Source organism: Delphinapterus leucas, chromosome 1, assembly GCF_059928025.1.
Source record: "Delphinapterus leucas isolate spDelLeu-1000000601 "Yukka" chromosome 1, BTC_Dleu_Yukka2, whole genome shotgun sequence".
NCBI lineage: Eukaryota > Metazoa > Chordata > Mammalia > Artiodactyla > Monodontidae > Delphinapterus > Delphinapterus leucas.
The window spans coordinates 60,035,745-60,050,118 of NC_143129.1; the positions used below are offsets into that span (position 1 = coordinate 60,035,745).

General features: G+C 39.2%; 1 protein-coding gene across 9 annotated transcripts in view; it reads left to right on the forward strand.

Annotated features, from left to right (window-relative positions):
* Positions 1-14,103, forward strand: part of COP1 (COP1 E3 ubiquitin ligase) — a 276,120-nt gene extending 262,017 nt beyond the window's left edge. For 7 of the 9 annotated variants that reach the window (XM_089910807.1, XM_089910796.1, XM_089910786.1 and 4 more), the window contains 2 exons: positions 11,470-11,514; positions 13,758-14,103. In XM_089910807.1, the coding sequence (XP_089766933.1) occupies positions 11,470-11,514; positions 13,758-13,775 (63 nt within the window). In that variant the 3' untranslated portion in view covers positions 13,776-14,103. Of the gene's footprint in view, positions 1-11,469; positions 11,560-13,757 lie in introns of those variants that run through there. The other 2 variants (XM_089910781.1, XM_089910790.1) reach the window with 2 other exon arrangements.
* Positions 14,104-14,374: the final 271 nt, after the last annotated feature.

Below are 14,374 nucleotides of genomic sequence, written 5' to 3' on the forward strand. Positions count from 1 at the left end.
TTCACTGTTGGTGGGAATCTAAACTGATACAGCCACTATGGAGAACAGTATGGAGGTTCCTTAAGGAACTAAGAATAGAATTACCATATGATCTAGCAATCCCACTACTGGGCATATATCCAGAGAAAACCACAATTCAAAAAGACACATGCACCCCAATGTTCATTGCAGCACTATTTACAATAGCCAGGTCATGGAAGCAACCTAAATGCCCATCGACAGACGAATGGATAAAGAAGATGTGGTACATATATGCAATGGAATATTACTCAGCCATAAAAAGGAACGAAATTGGGTCATTTGTTGAGACGTGGATGGATCTAGAGACTGTCATACAGAGTGAAGTAAGTCAGAAAGAGAAAAACAAATATCGTATATTAACGCCTGTATGTGGAACCTAGAAAAATGGTACAGATGAACCGGTTTTCCGGGCAGAAATTAAGACACAGATGTAGAGAACAAACGTGTGGACACCAAGGGGGGAAAGCCGTGGGGGGGCTGTGGGTGGGGGGGTGATGAATTGGGCGATTGGGATTGACATGTATACACTGGTGTGTATAAAATTGATGACTATTCGGAACTTGCTGTATAAAGAAAAAATTGTGATCAAATGTATTCTAATGGAAAGAAGCAAAAATAGACCATACTTACTGTCTAAATTATATAATAATTTAATGAAAAAAAAGAAAAGACCAGGGCTTCCCTGTTGGTGCAGTGGTTGAGAGTCCGCCTGCCGATGCAGGGGACACAGGTTCGTGCCCCTTTCCGGGAAGATCCCAGATGCCGCGGAGCGGCTGGGCCCGTGAACTATGGCCGCCGAGCCTGCGCGTCCGGAGCCTGTGCTCCGCAACGGGAGAGGCCCGTGTACCACCAAAAAAAAAAAAAAAAAAAAAGAAAAGAAAAGACCATATGCTATCAAGATCATAGACATTGGAGATCATCTGAAGTTTTATGTCATCATCAAAGGTTGTGCAGGCAAATTTCCAACAGGCCTGGTCCAGATATCTTGGGAAAGCTGTTTCATCAGATATCATCTGCTTCAGCTCTGGGAAATCATTACTTTCAGGTCACCAGATGATATACAGGTCCAGTTAGGGTTTGGTACTTTTTTTGTTGTTGTGTCACATGAATCAAGAGTCTATTCCCTGGGGTTTGGCAGCACAAGGGTTGTTTAGTAGTACCTGATAGGGGACTTTCCAGCAAGGTTGAAGAGCGTCTTTCTGGGAGGTATGTTTTCCAATAGATGAAATCTCTGTGTTGCAAAGTGTGATGCTTAAGGTCTTCATCTTCTGGGAGCACATTGTGAAAAGATTGCTGTACTAAAACATGGTTAGTTTTAATAGAAACAATTGAGTATCTTTCCTTTTATCAGTTTTGGGTAAAGAAGCAGGAGCCAAGGGCATTGAGCATCCTATGACTATCTCAAAGGGTGAGAGTTTTTGAGTTCCAAAAGGGGTGGATCTAAGATTTAGAAAGACCAATGACAGTGCTTTTGGCTAAGGAATTTGGAGGGCCTTTATGAATTTTTCCAGTTTAGTCTTAGTAATGCCATTAGTGCATTCGACTAAACCAGAGGATTAACAGTGGTAAGTGTAGTGAAAGTGTTGTCAAACCAGCCAAATAGTGCAAACTTGTTGAAATACCTAACCAGTATAACGGGCTCCTTGATCATTATGAAGTTCAAGAGGAGTTCCCCAGGTAGGGATAATCTTTTCCAAGAGCACTTTAGCCACAAAAGAGGCAGTAGCCTGTCTGTAAGAAAAGGCTTCAGTCCAGTGTGAAAAAATACAGACCATGACTAAAATATATTTATTTCCACAAGACAAAGAAAGTTGTATGAAATCCACTTGCCAGACCTTGAATGGTCCATTAGGTAGTCTGAAATGTGTGGGAGCAGTATGAACAGGCTACCCTGTGTTGTATTTTAGACAAGTGGGACAAGTGAGTTAGGCACTTTTTGCGGCCTTTTTAATGTTTTCCCCACCAATATTGATTAACGAATGCTATTATTTTATCAATAAACCCATAGTTTAATGCATGTACAGTGGTTTGGAGTGGGAATTTTAGAGTCTCCAATAGGACTGGATTGTTACCTGGTCCAAACCAGAGGTTTCTCTTTTTATTAAACTAATAACTTTAATTTCCAATCTTATTTTTCCTTTTCTGAGGTCAATTGTTGGGCTTCTCTAGCCAGTTTTTCTAAGTTATCATTTGTAGAAATGTCCCTTTGGACCATGACAGGGATTTCACTGCTCTTGGTTCCTTTAAAGACAGCATACCTCATTAAACGGGATCCCACAATGATTTTTTTGGTGGCCGTAATGGCTATAAGGCAAAGAAGTTATCCCCATTCCACAGGGTCCAGTTGCTGCCTGTAATACCCTCTGGGTTGGTGGTGGTCCCTGTGTTATGGGGTGAATACCCCAAGGACATTTCCTTTTTTTAAAAAAAAATTTATTTTATTTATTTTTGGCTACGTTGGGTCTTCATTGCTGCGTGCGGGCTTTCTTTAGTTGCAGCGAGTGGGGCTGCTCTTCGTTGCAGTGTGCGGGCTTCTCATTGCGGTGGCTTCTCTTGCTGTGGAGCATGGGCTCTTGGCGTGCGGGTTCCAGTAGTTGTGGCACTCAGGCTCAGTAGTTGTGACTCGGAGTCTCTAGAGCACAGGCTCAGTAGTTGTGGCGCACGGGCTTAGTTGTTCTGCGGCATGTGGGAATCTTCCCGGACCAGGGCTCAAACCCGTGTCCCCTGCATTGGCAGGTGGATTCTTAACCACTGTGCCATCAGGGAAGCCCCATTTCCTTCCTTTTCACAAACAAAAAGGAAAAGGAATCTGATAATTGGGATGCCCAAGGGTAGGTAGGTTCATCAAACTCTCCTTTAAGGCCTTAAAGGCTATGTCATCCAGTTTTTCCCATAAAATTTGTTCAGGGTTGTTGCTGTTGTCAAGTAAAACATATAGAAGTTTGGCCATAAGAGAGAAATTTGAAATCCAGCTTTGGCAGTAACCAACTAGACTGAGTTTGGGGTTTTGATAAACTTAGGACACCGTGAAACCTTCTGGATCTAGGTGTAGCCCTTGTTCTAATATTAGATACCCTAAATATTGAGCCTTCATCTGGGCAAACTGCAATTTTTCCTTGGCAGCCTTATGTCCCTTTAATGCTAAAAGCTTTTGCAAGTGGATGCTATCTTGTGAGGAGGCTTGAGAAGAGTAAAGAAGCAAATCATCCATATATTGCAACAAAGTAGAACCTCTAGGGAACTTTATATCATGCAGATCAGCCTTCAGGATTTGTGAGAAGTAAGGACATTCAGTAAAACCTTGAGCAAGCATTACTGCCCAGGTGAGTTGTTTTTCTTCCCAAGTAAAGGCAAAATGGTATTGGCTAGCTTCAACTGGAATACTAAAGAATGCATTGTATAAATCTGTTACAGTAAAGAATTTGATTCCAGTGGGAATGGATGTTAGTAACATATGAGAGTTAGGAACAACAGAGCATGGAGGGATAACAACATTGTTTATCACTCAAAAGTCCTAGACAAAATCCACCCTCTGCCCTTAGGTTTTCTCACCAGTAAAATGGGAGTATTACAGAAACTAGTACAAGGGATAATGAGACCTTGAGCCTTGTAATCTATCAGGGATTTTATTCCTTGAAGAGCTTCTTTACTTAAAAGATATTGGTTAATTTGGAGAAGAGGTTTTGAGGAATCTGTTTGAATCTTCATGGGAGGTGCGCTGTGAATTTTGTCAATATTAGTTAGAGATTTTGCCCATAAGGAGGGTGTTAGCTGATTCAGTAGTGATAGATGATCAGTGTTTCCAGGGTCAGCTCTAGTACCATCAGAAATGGAACAAATAAAAGATGTCAGAGTCATTTGTTTTTTGGGGTTTTTAAAATAAATTTATTTATTTATTTATTTATTTATTTATTTATTTATTTATGATGGTGTTGGGTCTTCGTTGCTGTACGTGGGCTTTCTCTAGTTGCCGTGAGCAGGAGCTACTCTATGTTGTGGTGCGTGGGCTTCTCTTGTTGCGGAGCACCGGCTCTAGGTACGCGGGCTTCAGCAGTTGTGGCTCACGGGCTCTAGAGCACAGTCTTAGTATTTGTGGCACATGGGCTCAGTAGTTGTGGCTCATGGGCTGTAGAGTGCAGGCTTAGTAGTTGTGGCACGCGGGCTCAGTAGTTGTGGCTCGTGGGCTTTAGAGCACAGACTCAGTAGTTGTGGTGCACGGGCTTAGTTGCTCCGCAGCATGTGGGATCTTCCCAGAGCAGGGCTCAAACCTGTGTCGCCTGCATTGGCAGGCAGATTCTTAACCACTGTGCCACCAGGGAAGTCCCTCATTTGGTTTTTATAAAAGTAAATTTAGGGATTTCAAAAGTTCCCTATAAAGGCCATTGATGTTCTAAATTATCTTTGGTTAGGTTGGTCCATTTAGTTAAAAATGTGCATGAAGGGCTTCCCTGGTGACGCAGTGGTTGAGAGTCCGCCTGCCGATGCAGGGGACATGGGTTTGTGCCCTGGTTCGGGAAGATCCCACATGCCACGGAGCGGCTGGGCCCGTGGGCCATGGCCGCTGGGCCTGCACGTCCGGAGCTTGTGCCCCGCAATGGGAGAGGCCGCAGCAGTGAGAGGCCCGCATACCACAAAAAAAAAAAAAAAAAAAAAAAAAACTGCATGAAGAAGGACCTTGGTTTTTAAATATAAAATTGGCCAGAGTCCCCTCAGGGCGGGGGACAACCTCAAAATATTTAGGTAACTGGGATCCAAGTTTTTCTCTAGAATAAAAGAATAATTTTCAAACAGCTCAGATAGCTCAAACAGCCTGCAGACATGATACCAGCCAGTCCTAAGGGAGCAGTCTGGTACAGAAGGAGCCAGGCTGAAGACTGCACAGCTCTAATGAAACAGCCTAATTCTGAAGGAGGCAGGCTGAAAGCTTAATAGCACAGTTCCACTAGAGCAGCCCAATCCGGAAGGAGTCAGGCCAAAGGCTTAACTGGCACAGTTCCAATGAAACACCCCCTGTTCCAAAAGGAACAGGCTGAAGGCTTGCAGTTTTTGCCAGGACAGCATGATTTCAATAATCAGCCCAAAGTGCCAAATGAGTACTTACCTACAGAACAGGCACTTAAGCAGAAAGGACAAAGCCTTACAATATATCCTGAATAAAATCTTGTGAGCTTCAAAACCACAAAGAGGGTGCAAGCTCAAATCCAAGAGAAAAACTTACCGTCAAACCCCAAGGTCTGCAAGAAAAGCAGTTAGTGACAATGGGTTCAGTGTGGGTACTGCACCTATTTGCTCACCAGCCTTGGAGTTGTTGCGGGGGTCTTGTCTGGATCCCCATATGGGCCACTGAAATGTTGACCTGAAACAAATAGACCGTCAGTTATTTCTCCAGCAAAAGTGGGTTTATGCAGGATCACAGAATTGCAATTCAGGGTCTACAATCATGGCGAGGCACATGCAAGTTCCCAGCAAAAATGGAGAAGAGAACTCTTTTACAGAAGGGTAGAGGAAGTTGGGGGAGCTATAGTAAACAAAGAGTCCATGACTTTTTCTTAGCTGAGTTGTGACGGTCTCTCATTGGCTGAGCTCTTGCCAGGCAAAAAAGGGAGTCTTTCTTTTTCCTGCTGGGCTCTGCTATCATCATCATAGGATGTGGGAGCTCCCCCTTCTAATCTCCCTACATAATGTGTCCTTTTTTTCTCTGGCAGTTTTCAAGATTTTCTCTTTTTCACTCATTTGTAGTAGTTTATGATGTGATGTCTTAACATGGTGCTGTGCTTTTTTCCCAGTGGAATATTGAGCTTCTAAGATTGTGGGTTTACAGTTTTCAAATTTGGAAAATTTTTAGTCTTATATCTTCATATACCTTTTCTGCCCCTTCTTTGGGATTCCAATTACACATTTACCAGATTGTATATTGTCCTACTGTTCACTCAAATACTAATCTTTTTTTTCTTTCTTTCTTCCCAGCCTTTTTTCCCTCTGCTTCAGTTGGGATTTTGTTTTTTCTGTGTTGTCACATTTATTGGTGTTTTATTCTTCACTGTTTTAACTATTGTTATGCCCATCCAATTAATTTTTCATTTCAGATACTGTACTTTTCAGGTGGAGAAATTCCATTTGGTTTTTATACTTCTGTCTTCCATTTCTCTTCTCATTAAGTTCATTGTTTCCTTTTAAATATTGGAATATAATTATACTTGCTTTAAAAGTCCTCATTTGCTACTTTTATAGTCTTTGTCATTTCTAAATCTGTTTCTGTTCATTGAATTTTTCCTCGTTATAGGTCATGCTTGTTGCCGCTTGAATGCTACACATTGTGAATGCTTTATTGTTGAATGTCTAGATTTTGTTGAATTTTTTTAAGAGTATTGAAGTTTGTTTTGACAGAAAGTTAAGTTTTTGGAGATAAACTTGATTCTTTTGACACTTGTTTTTAAACTTTATTAGGATGACTGTAAAGTAGCAATTAGCAAAACTTTTTCTTAAAGGACTAATATTTTAGTCCTTGCAATTAGATATTGCAAATATTTTACACTTTGCAGGCCATATGGTTTTTGTTGCAGTTCCTCAGTTCTGCTACTATAGTGCAAGAGCAGCTATAGACAATATATACCCTCAGTCCTTGGTATGCACAGGAATTCGTTTAAGGACCCCTGACAGATACCAAAATCTGTGGATGGTCAAGTCTTTTATATAAAATGGCATAGTATTTACATATAATCTAGCACATCCTCCTGTATACTTTAAGTCATCTCTAAATTATTTATAATACCTAATAGAACGTAAATGCTATGTAAATAGTTGTAAATGAAATGGAAATAGTTGCCAGCAGATAGCAAATTCAAGTCTTGCATTTTGGAACTGTCTAGATTTTTTTTTTCAAAATATTTTTGATCCACCATTGGCTAAATCTGCAGATGTGGAACCAGAGGGCCAACTGTAAACTAATGACCATAGCTGGGTTCTACTAAAACCGAAATACAAAATACAGGCAGTGGGCTGGATTTGGTCCACAGGATCAGTTTGCTGATCCCTGGTCTAGAGAAACATTTGCCTTAAGGCTAGTTTAGCCCTACTGATAAGGCATGACCCTTCTGGGGACTCTGCTAAATGCCCTGAATGTCCATTGAGGGCACTGAATGTTCTCTTCACTCTGGTTGGTCAGAACTCAAACATCTCCTAACCCTGTGTGAACTCTGGCATTTGATAATGTTGTAGGTTCTCAGTGGTTGTACTTTCCCTGTTCATTGTTATTTGCCTGGTTTTGTGTAGTTTCACCCTATGAACACACAGTTGTTTATTCTGATGTACAATCAAGGGGACCCGAGTACAGATTCCTGGAACTCTACTTTTAAGTAGCTTTCTCTTCTGTGGTACTTTGCCCTACAAATTCCAGCTGCCCTACAGATACTCTGTGCTTACACCTCTGTCTCCTCAACTTAGTCTGCTATGGTCTGCTCAGATTCCTCTGTGCTCTATTTGGATTCCCCTTCCCTTGCTATGTGTTCCAGAAACTGCCTCCAAGCAGAAAGCCAGGGGGATTATAGGACTGACCTTTTGTGTTTCTCCTCTTGTAGTGATCACAGTCCAGTACTGCCTGTTGTCCAGTCGTGTCTTATGTATTTTGTTCAGTTTTCTAGTTGCTTAAAGTAGGAGAGCAAATCCATTCCATTTATTCTTTCACAGCCAGAAATAGAAGTTTTTTTAATTACATATTCATATATCTAGTGAAATTGCTTCACATTTAAAATCAATTATCTCTAGGAATAAATCCTCCAATTGCAAACTAAGTGAATAATTGTTAATTCTCAACTTGCTCAGGATTTTAATGTAGTAGCTATAATGGCACTTTTGTAGGCAAGCTGGCAAAGAGGAAACTGTTCCAGTGGATGCTAGTTTTGTTTTAGTATAAGTTGACATATATCTCTGACTTTATAAGCAAGTTGGTATATGTTTATGTATGTGTCTTCTGCTTTTATAAAAAACTTGCTGCTAATTTTTCCATTGTCTTTTCTTAATCTCTTTATCTTAAGAAGAAAATAGTAGTTGCATTATTATCTTAACCTTGAGGAGGGCTTTGCAGCAAAACTGCCTGTTTCCAAGAAAGAGGGAGAAAATAATGAGAATTACTGGCTGGCATTTTAATTTTATTTCGCAAGTAAAAGCAACCTATTCAACCAGAACTTACATTAGGGCTCTGGCAGGGTACAGCTACAGCTAAGAGTTACTAGTCATGCAAAATGCAAACAAGAATCACTCAAAACCTACAGTGATAACCTTGTACATATCACTTCTGTACCTCTATGCTAAAGTAAAATACCTGGTTTTGTTTTTCTGTTGCATGTAAAAATTCATTTATCTTAAGCTGATATCTAGCTATCTGAAAGACAGTTTAATCCTAAATCCCTTTTTAATAAATTCATGGTCTTTGGAGGGAGGGGCATACTGAGAAGTGAAGCTATTATTTTTCTTTCATTGTTTGTTAATTTGAATAGCTTTGAGTGTTTCTAAAATTTCCTTGGACACTCTGTCACCTATATGTTAGTCCTAAAAGACGATTCCAACTGGGCAATCACTTTCTGCGTTGGCTTATTTGTAAATGAGATATTTATCTGTCTCCACAGGAAAAGGTGTTTAGAGTTAACTCTGGTAGCACCTAATATGGCCACCTCTTAATGCCATAATAGTCCTTGGGTTATAAAAAGACATCATTTATTTATGTTGGGTAGTCATCAGATGTCTTCCTTCTTGGGTTTAGTGTAGTAATTGTACAGACTTCAAATCCCTCTTATGTGGTGATCTAACTAGATTTTTTTAATATGTATTGAGCATACTCTTTCATACTGTATGATAATATATCACATTTTTCAAACATTCTTCCACTAAGAATTACAAATTTATGTCATTCATAATCTCTGTAACTGGCAGAAGTGGATTCCCCCTTACCCTCAGGGTGAATCTTCATCTCCACCACGTTTTTCTACCTTCTTCTGTATTAAAAGGTGACTAGAACCAAAGTGGCAGAAAGAGAGAGAGCTTTGGCTTAGAAATTTTTCGTTATCCTGACATTGTGTGTTCCCATAGCAGAGGGAGCAATTCTTGGTGACTGCAGCATCTAACGATGGTAGGTGCTTTCTTGGAGACAGGAGTCTTTCTTCAAACAGAAACTAGATTGATCTGTTTGTAGCTTCATTTCTGGATGGTGCTCACAGAGGAATCATTTCTGGGTTCTCTGGTGGCAGTTGTAATGTAACACAGCTTGTTTAAAGTTCTTGCTAGAAAGAAATCCACATTACACCACAGTGCCTCTTTTTCTTTTCTGAGGCAGACTTAGAAATTCCACCTCTGGAGAAGCTCAGAGTGAGTTATTATATTCCCTAAGGATACCTCAAACTCTTTCTGAACTCAGTTTACTAAAAGAGTAGTTAAATAAGGGGCATTTGGGAATATCCCTTATTCCAACCACACACACCCTCCCCAATATGGAAGTATTAATTCTATGCACATTCAGCCCCAGTGATAGCCCATAATTCCCCGAAGTAGATATTAAAACTAATTCTACTAGTGAATGTTATATTACCTGTGTTACTATTTTCAAGAATACATGTGCTGATCTAAGGGAAAAGCTCAGCTAGGAAAATATCAGTGTAGGGAAGAAGAAAGTTTTCCCTAACCCTCTTAGGGTCCTTGGCTGGGTCGGAAGATTATGCCGACAGAGACAGATAAACAGGAGAAAAGCATGCAGGTTTATTTAGTATGTTTTACATGACGTGGGAGCCTTCCTAAGGAAAAGAAGACCCAAGGATATAGACCTGTGTATTTTCTGCTGTGTTTGTGAAGAGTGGGTAGTCATGTAGCAATGTGATAGGTTCAGGGGTGTGAGGTAATTGCACTCAGGAGTAGTCAGCTGTGGGGAAACTTGGCAAGGCCTGTTTATTTGGATTCTTTGTAGCATTCCTCTGTCGTTGGAGATAAGGATGCTCCTTTACTCTGGTTATAGGGAGGGCACCTCCCACATGAGGGTTTTATGACCTGTTTTAGGGGAAAAGGGTGAGAGATATGGGAGGTCAGAGTGACCTTCCTGCTTCTGCCATTTTCTCAAAGTCCTTTGGCTTGAAATATTCAATATGCCACGGTGCCATATTTGGGGGTTGTGTGTTCCAAACTCCATCATCAGCAATTCCCATGCCCGCCTCCAGAAGAAACATGTGTCTTTATTCCTTCTTGATACAACTGACCATTGATGCTATCACCACTGACTGCATTCAAGGAATATTTTGATCCCCCAAATTTGGGGGTTAGTGGAAGAAATTACTTATTTCCTCTTCACCAGTAGCAACAAGGTGAGCATTTTTCAAAAGTAACTGTACTAGGAATCAAAGAGAAAGTTAAAAGATAGAAATGTAGAAGTTTGCAGAGCACAGATGCCTTGTATCAAAGAAACTAAGGTTTAACTCAAGTTGGCTGAAATAACTTGCCCAGAATACAGATCAAGAGTTTTCTTTCTTCTCTTCATCACTTTCTAATGAAACCTGTAGGGTATTCAGACAGATCCTATCCTTCAGTGAAGTTTGACCACTTTCTCTGTTTTTGAAAGCTATTATTTGGGCTTGGTCTTCCCATCAGCCATATGGCCTCTATGGCAGTTTTGAGTCTGTTTACTTCCTTCTGGCCGCCTGCTCTTAAAAGCGAAAAGACTTGTCTATACTCCCAAGCTCAGAGCCTATTAGACTCTGTTTCCAATGGAAGGCATGTCCTAGCTCTTCCTACTCAATGAGATTCTCTCTGGTAAACTCAGTCTTGTCTATTTCTTTTTCTACCCTTTCTACCTTCCAGAGATAGTTTTTTCTTAAGGCTTAGAATATTTTTAAAAATATGTTACCACATGCATTCTATTTCAAGTAATCACCAAGGTTGTTAAAAATGCATATAGTGAGTGATAGAATAATTAAAAAGAAAGATAGCCTTCTTTCTCCCAGATGAATATTCACATTCTGTTTTATTTTGTTTTTCTAATACCAAATAGCTAGCAATAGAGATTTATGCCAATTACTGGTGTCTTATGGGAGAAAGTGAATGAAGGGGGAGTTTTCTGTGGAAAGGATTGTGTACTTTGTTTTTCTCAAGTTATTCTTATTTTTATTTCAGTCTTTGTTTCTCTTGGCTTTCCTCCTAGTGGCAATCTGTTTCTCTTTTATTTTTCTTTACATTTAAAGGTTTCCTACTCTGCTTCCAACTTAATTGTTTTTATTAAAACTTAATCCTCAAAATATTGGATTTTGTATTTATAATTCGTAGTTAAAAACATGTTAAAGTTGGTTTTCCAGTTTAGATTGTATTGGCGTCTTAGGGTAAAGTGAAGAAAGAAGGATGAAGATTAAATTATTCTCCTGGACTGCCCTCCAGGAAATCCTTCTCTATACTCTAAAAGTTCTTGTTCTTTTCTAGGAGTCCAATGTGCTGATTGCTGCTAACAGTCAGGGTACAATTAAGGTAAGCTATTTTATACATCTCCATTTTTAGGCTATAACAGACTATAACAGACTATAACTCTAACATGGAAATGTAGAGTTGTACTAAGCCTTAGAGAGCATGCCAAATCATGGGTCTCTGTCTGCTTGGAAATGGCTTTGATTGAAGGGGAAAAGAATAGGTAGCTTGCAACTATGGGGAAGATGATAGTACTTGTTAGAGGTTATATGAATGCTGAAGAGATTGAAAGGCGGTCAGGATGAAAAACAGATGAAGACTGTTAAGCATTCACGGTGGGGCGAGCACTGCTGAGCTTCTGTCACGCCAGTGCAGCTGCCCCACAGGGTGTTCAGGGAACAAGATCCAAGATACAGCAGCAGATGCTTAGACGTTCACCAGGTTTTAAAATGTCTTACTCTGATTTTACTCTTCTCTTCCTCGCGTTTCTCTTCCTTCTCTTCCATGACAAGGAGATTTTTGCTCAGTTGCTAGGGAAAGAAAAGGTATTCTAGTGTTCTGTTGAAAATTGATTGATTATGTGATCATGCCATTGGTGTAATCTGAAAACTTTCATGTCTCTTTGCTCACAGTCTCATTCCCAAATTCATATATAGTTTTCCACATACTTTTCTTCGTAGTTAGGAGTTCAAGGAAGTAAAAATTTTATCTAGTTATACCATTGGATATTCAGCACTTGGGCACAATATGTTGGATAAATAAATCCTGAGCTACGCAGTGAGCTTTTAAACAAAACACCATTTTGGAGGAGGTTTTTAGTACATGGATTTGATTAGCACTTATTCTGTGGGTACCAGTTCTTTCCACATATTCTCTGCTGATACAGAAGTGTCAGGATGCATTTTTTAAAATAATATGTATCTATTTTCCTGCCAGTTAGCATTAATTTTGCCATGGCTTCCTTCCACTCATCCTGAGCGGAGAATGACCCAGCAACCAAGAGAGCAAATCCAAGCCTCACACACTGTCCTACAGAGATGAAATGAGCAAACTCAAAGCAGAACTGCACTTGTTAGCTAGTCAAATTAATTTACATGGTATACTTCTTTTTATGCAGCCAGTTTGTCTATTTGGAAAGCCTCATTAGAGAGCCAAGGCTGTGTTCTGGAAGCCTCAAGCAAGATGGTAGAAGGTCTTGGAATCTCTGTTTTAAGTGGCTCTCTATAGTCTCTCAGTTTTTCTTTACTTTATTCTCATGGCAAGACATGTATTGAAAAAGCTGTACTGTATTCTTCAACAAGTTTGGCCTTTGAGGCAATTGGGATTGCTAATGTTTCTACAGAAAGCTCAAAGCTACATACATACTTATAGGGTCTCAGCGACAAATCTAAGATTTTTGTTCAACAGCATTGACCTCTTATGTAAAGTAGCCTGCTTGGCAAATGTAAAGACAAAAAGCATTATGAAAGCACAGATATAAGTCAAGCCTTAGCACGGCAGAAGATAAGTTGCTCCTTTAATTCTTTGCCACCTAGAATTACAGTCTCCATCTAACATAATCCTTTTTGACAGTGTTCATAATTGTCTGCATGTTCGATGTCCTTTCTCAGCCATTTCTTCTACTCCTTTTATAACTGATCATTGCTGCTTCTTTATTTTATTTATTTTTTACACATCTTTATTGAAGTATAATTCTTCGTAGTTTTAGCACAGCTTTTTTGTATGATATGGTACTACTTTAAGTCTAATAGCTAACAAAATATCTCAACGTCCAGATGCTTGACTAGAAAATAAATTAAGCAATAGGAAAAGACAAGATTTTAGGTCGTGTATACCTTGATCACTATAAAATGTTTATCAGTGCAAGAAATAAATGGATTAAAATTCTAAACAGCAATACTTAAACTTTTTCTTATGAATGTGGAAAGACACCAACATAATATTCCAGAAATGTATACTTAAACTTTTTCTTACGAATGTGGAAAGATACCAACATAATATTCCAAAAATGTTATATTCATGCTATGGATCAGTCAGTTCGTTTATCTATGTGTTTTATGTAGTTTATCTTGAAGGCTCCTTTGTTGACTGTGGAGATAACTAATCTGAAAGAGTTCATGCAGCTATTGAATTGAAAGTAAGAATGGATTAATGTCTGATCCCTTCAAATTCTTTGATTTTAGCCAAAGCAGTTGGGAAAAGTCTACTTAATTTGGTTCTCCATTTACAATATAATAAAGACTGATTAAACTCTTCCTATATTTTAAAACTATTTTATTATACTGATTCTTCTTTCTCCCTATTAGGTGCTAGAGTTGGTATGAAGGGTTTACTCAAGTTGAATTGTACTTGATCCGGCTGAAATACATCTGCAGCTGACAATAAGAGAAGACAGAAACTGTCGTGTGATGTCTCTCCCCAAAGTCATCATGGGTTTTGGATTTGTTTTGAGTATTTTTTTCTTTTCCTTTTTTTCCCCTCCTTTATGACCTTTGGGACATTGGGGAATACCCAGTGAACTCTCCACCATCCATGTAACTCTATGGACTTTGCTGCTGTTGGTGGTATGGTTATCTAATTTTTGTGATAGGGAAACAAATTCTTTTGAATAAAAATAAATAACAAAAAATAATAAAAGTTTATTGAGCCACAGCTGAGCTGGGAAACTTTTTGTCCAATGTGGCAAGAGATAATTTTATCTTTTCAAGAAGTAGCACACATGAACTATAGTATAATACACTGATGAATAATTTTTAAGGTCCATATTTCCCCACCTCTTTGGAATTATGCATATCAACATAAAGTATATGGATTCTTTCTGTGAATTTAATGTTTACAGTAGGTAGAAAGATTAATTACTTTATGAAGTTCTCTCTTCATTCTCTGACCAGATTTATATTATCAGCAAGCAGCCGATTCCTCA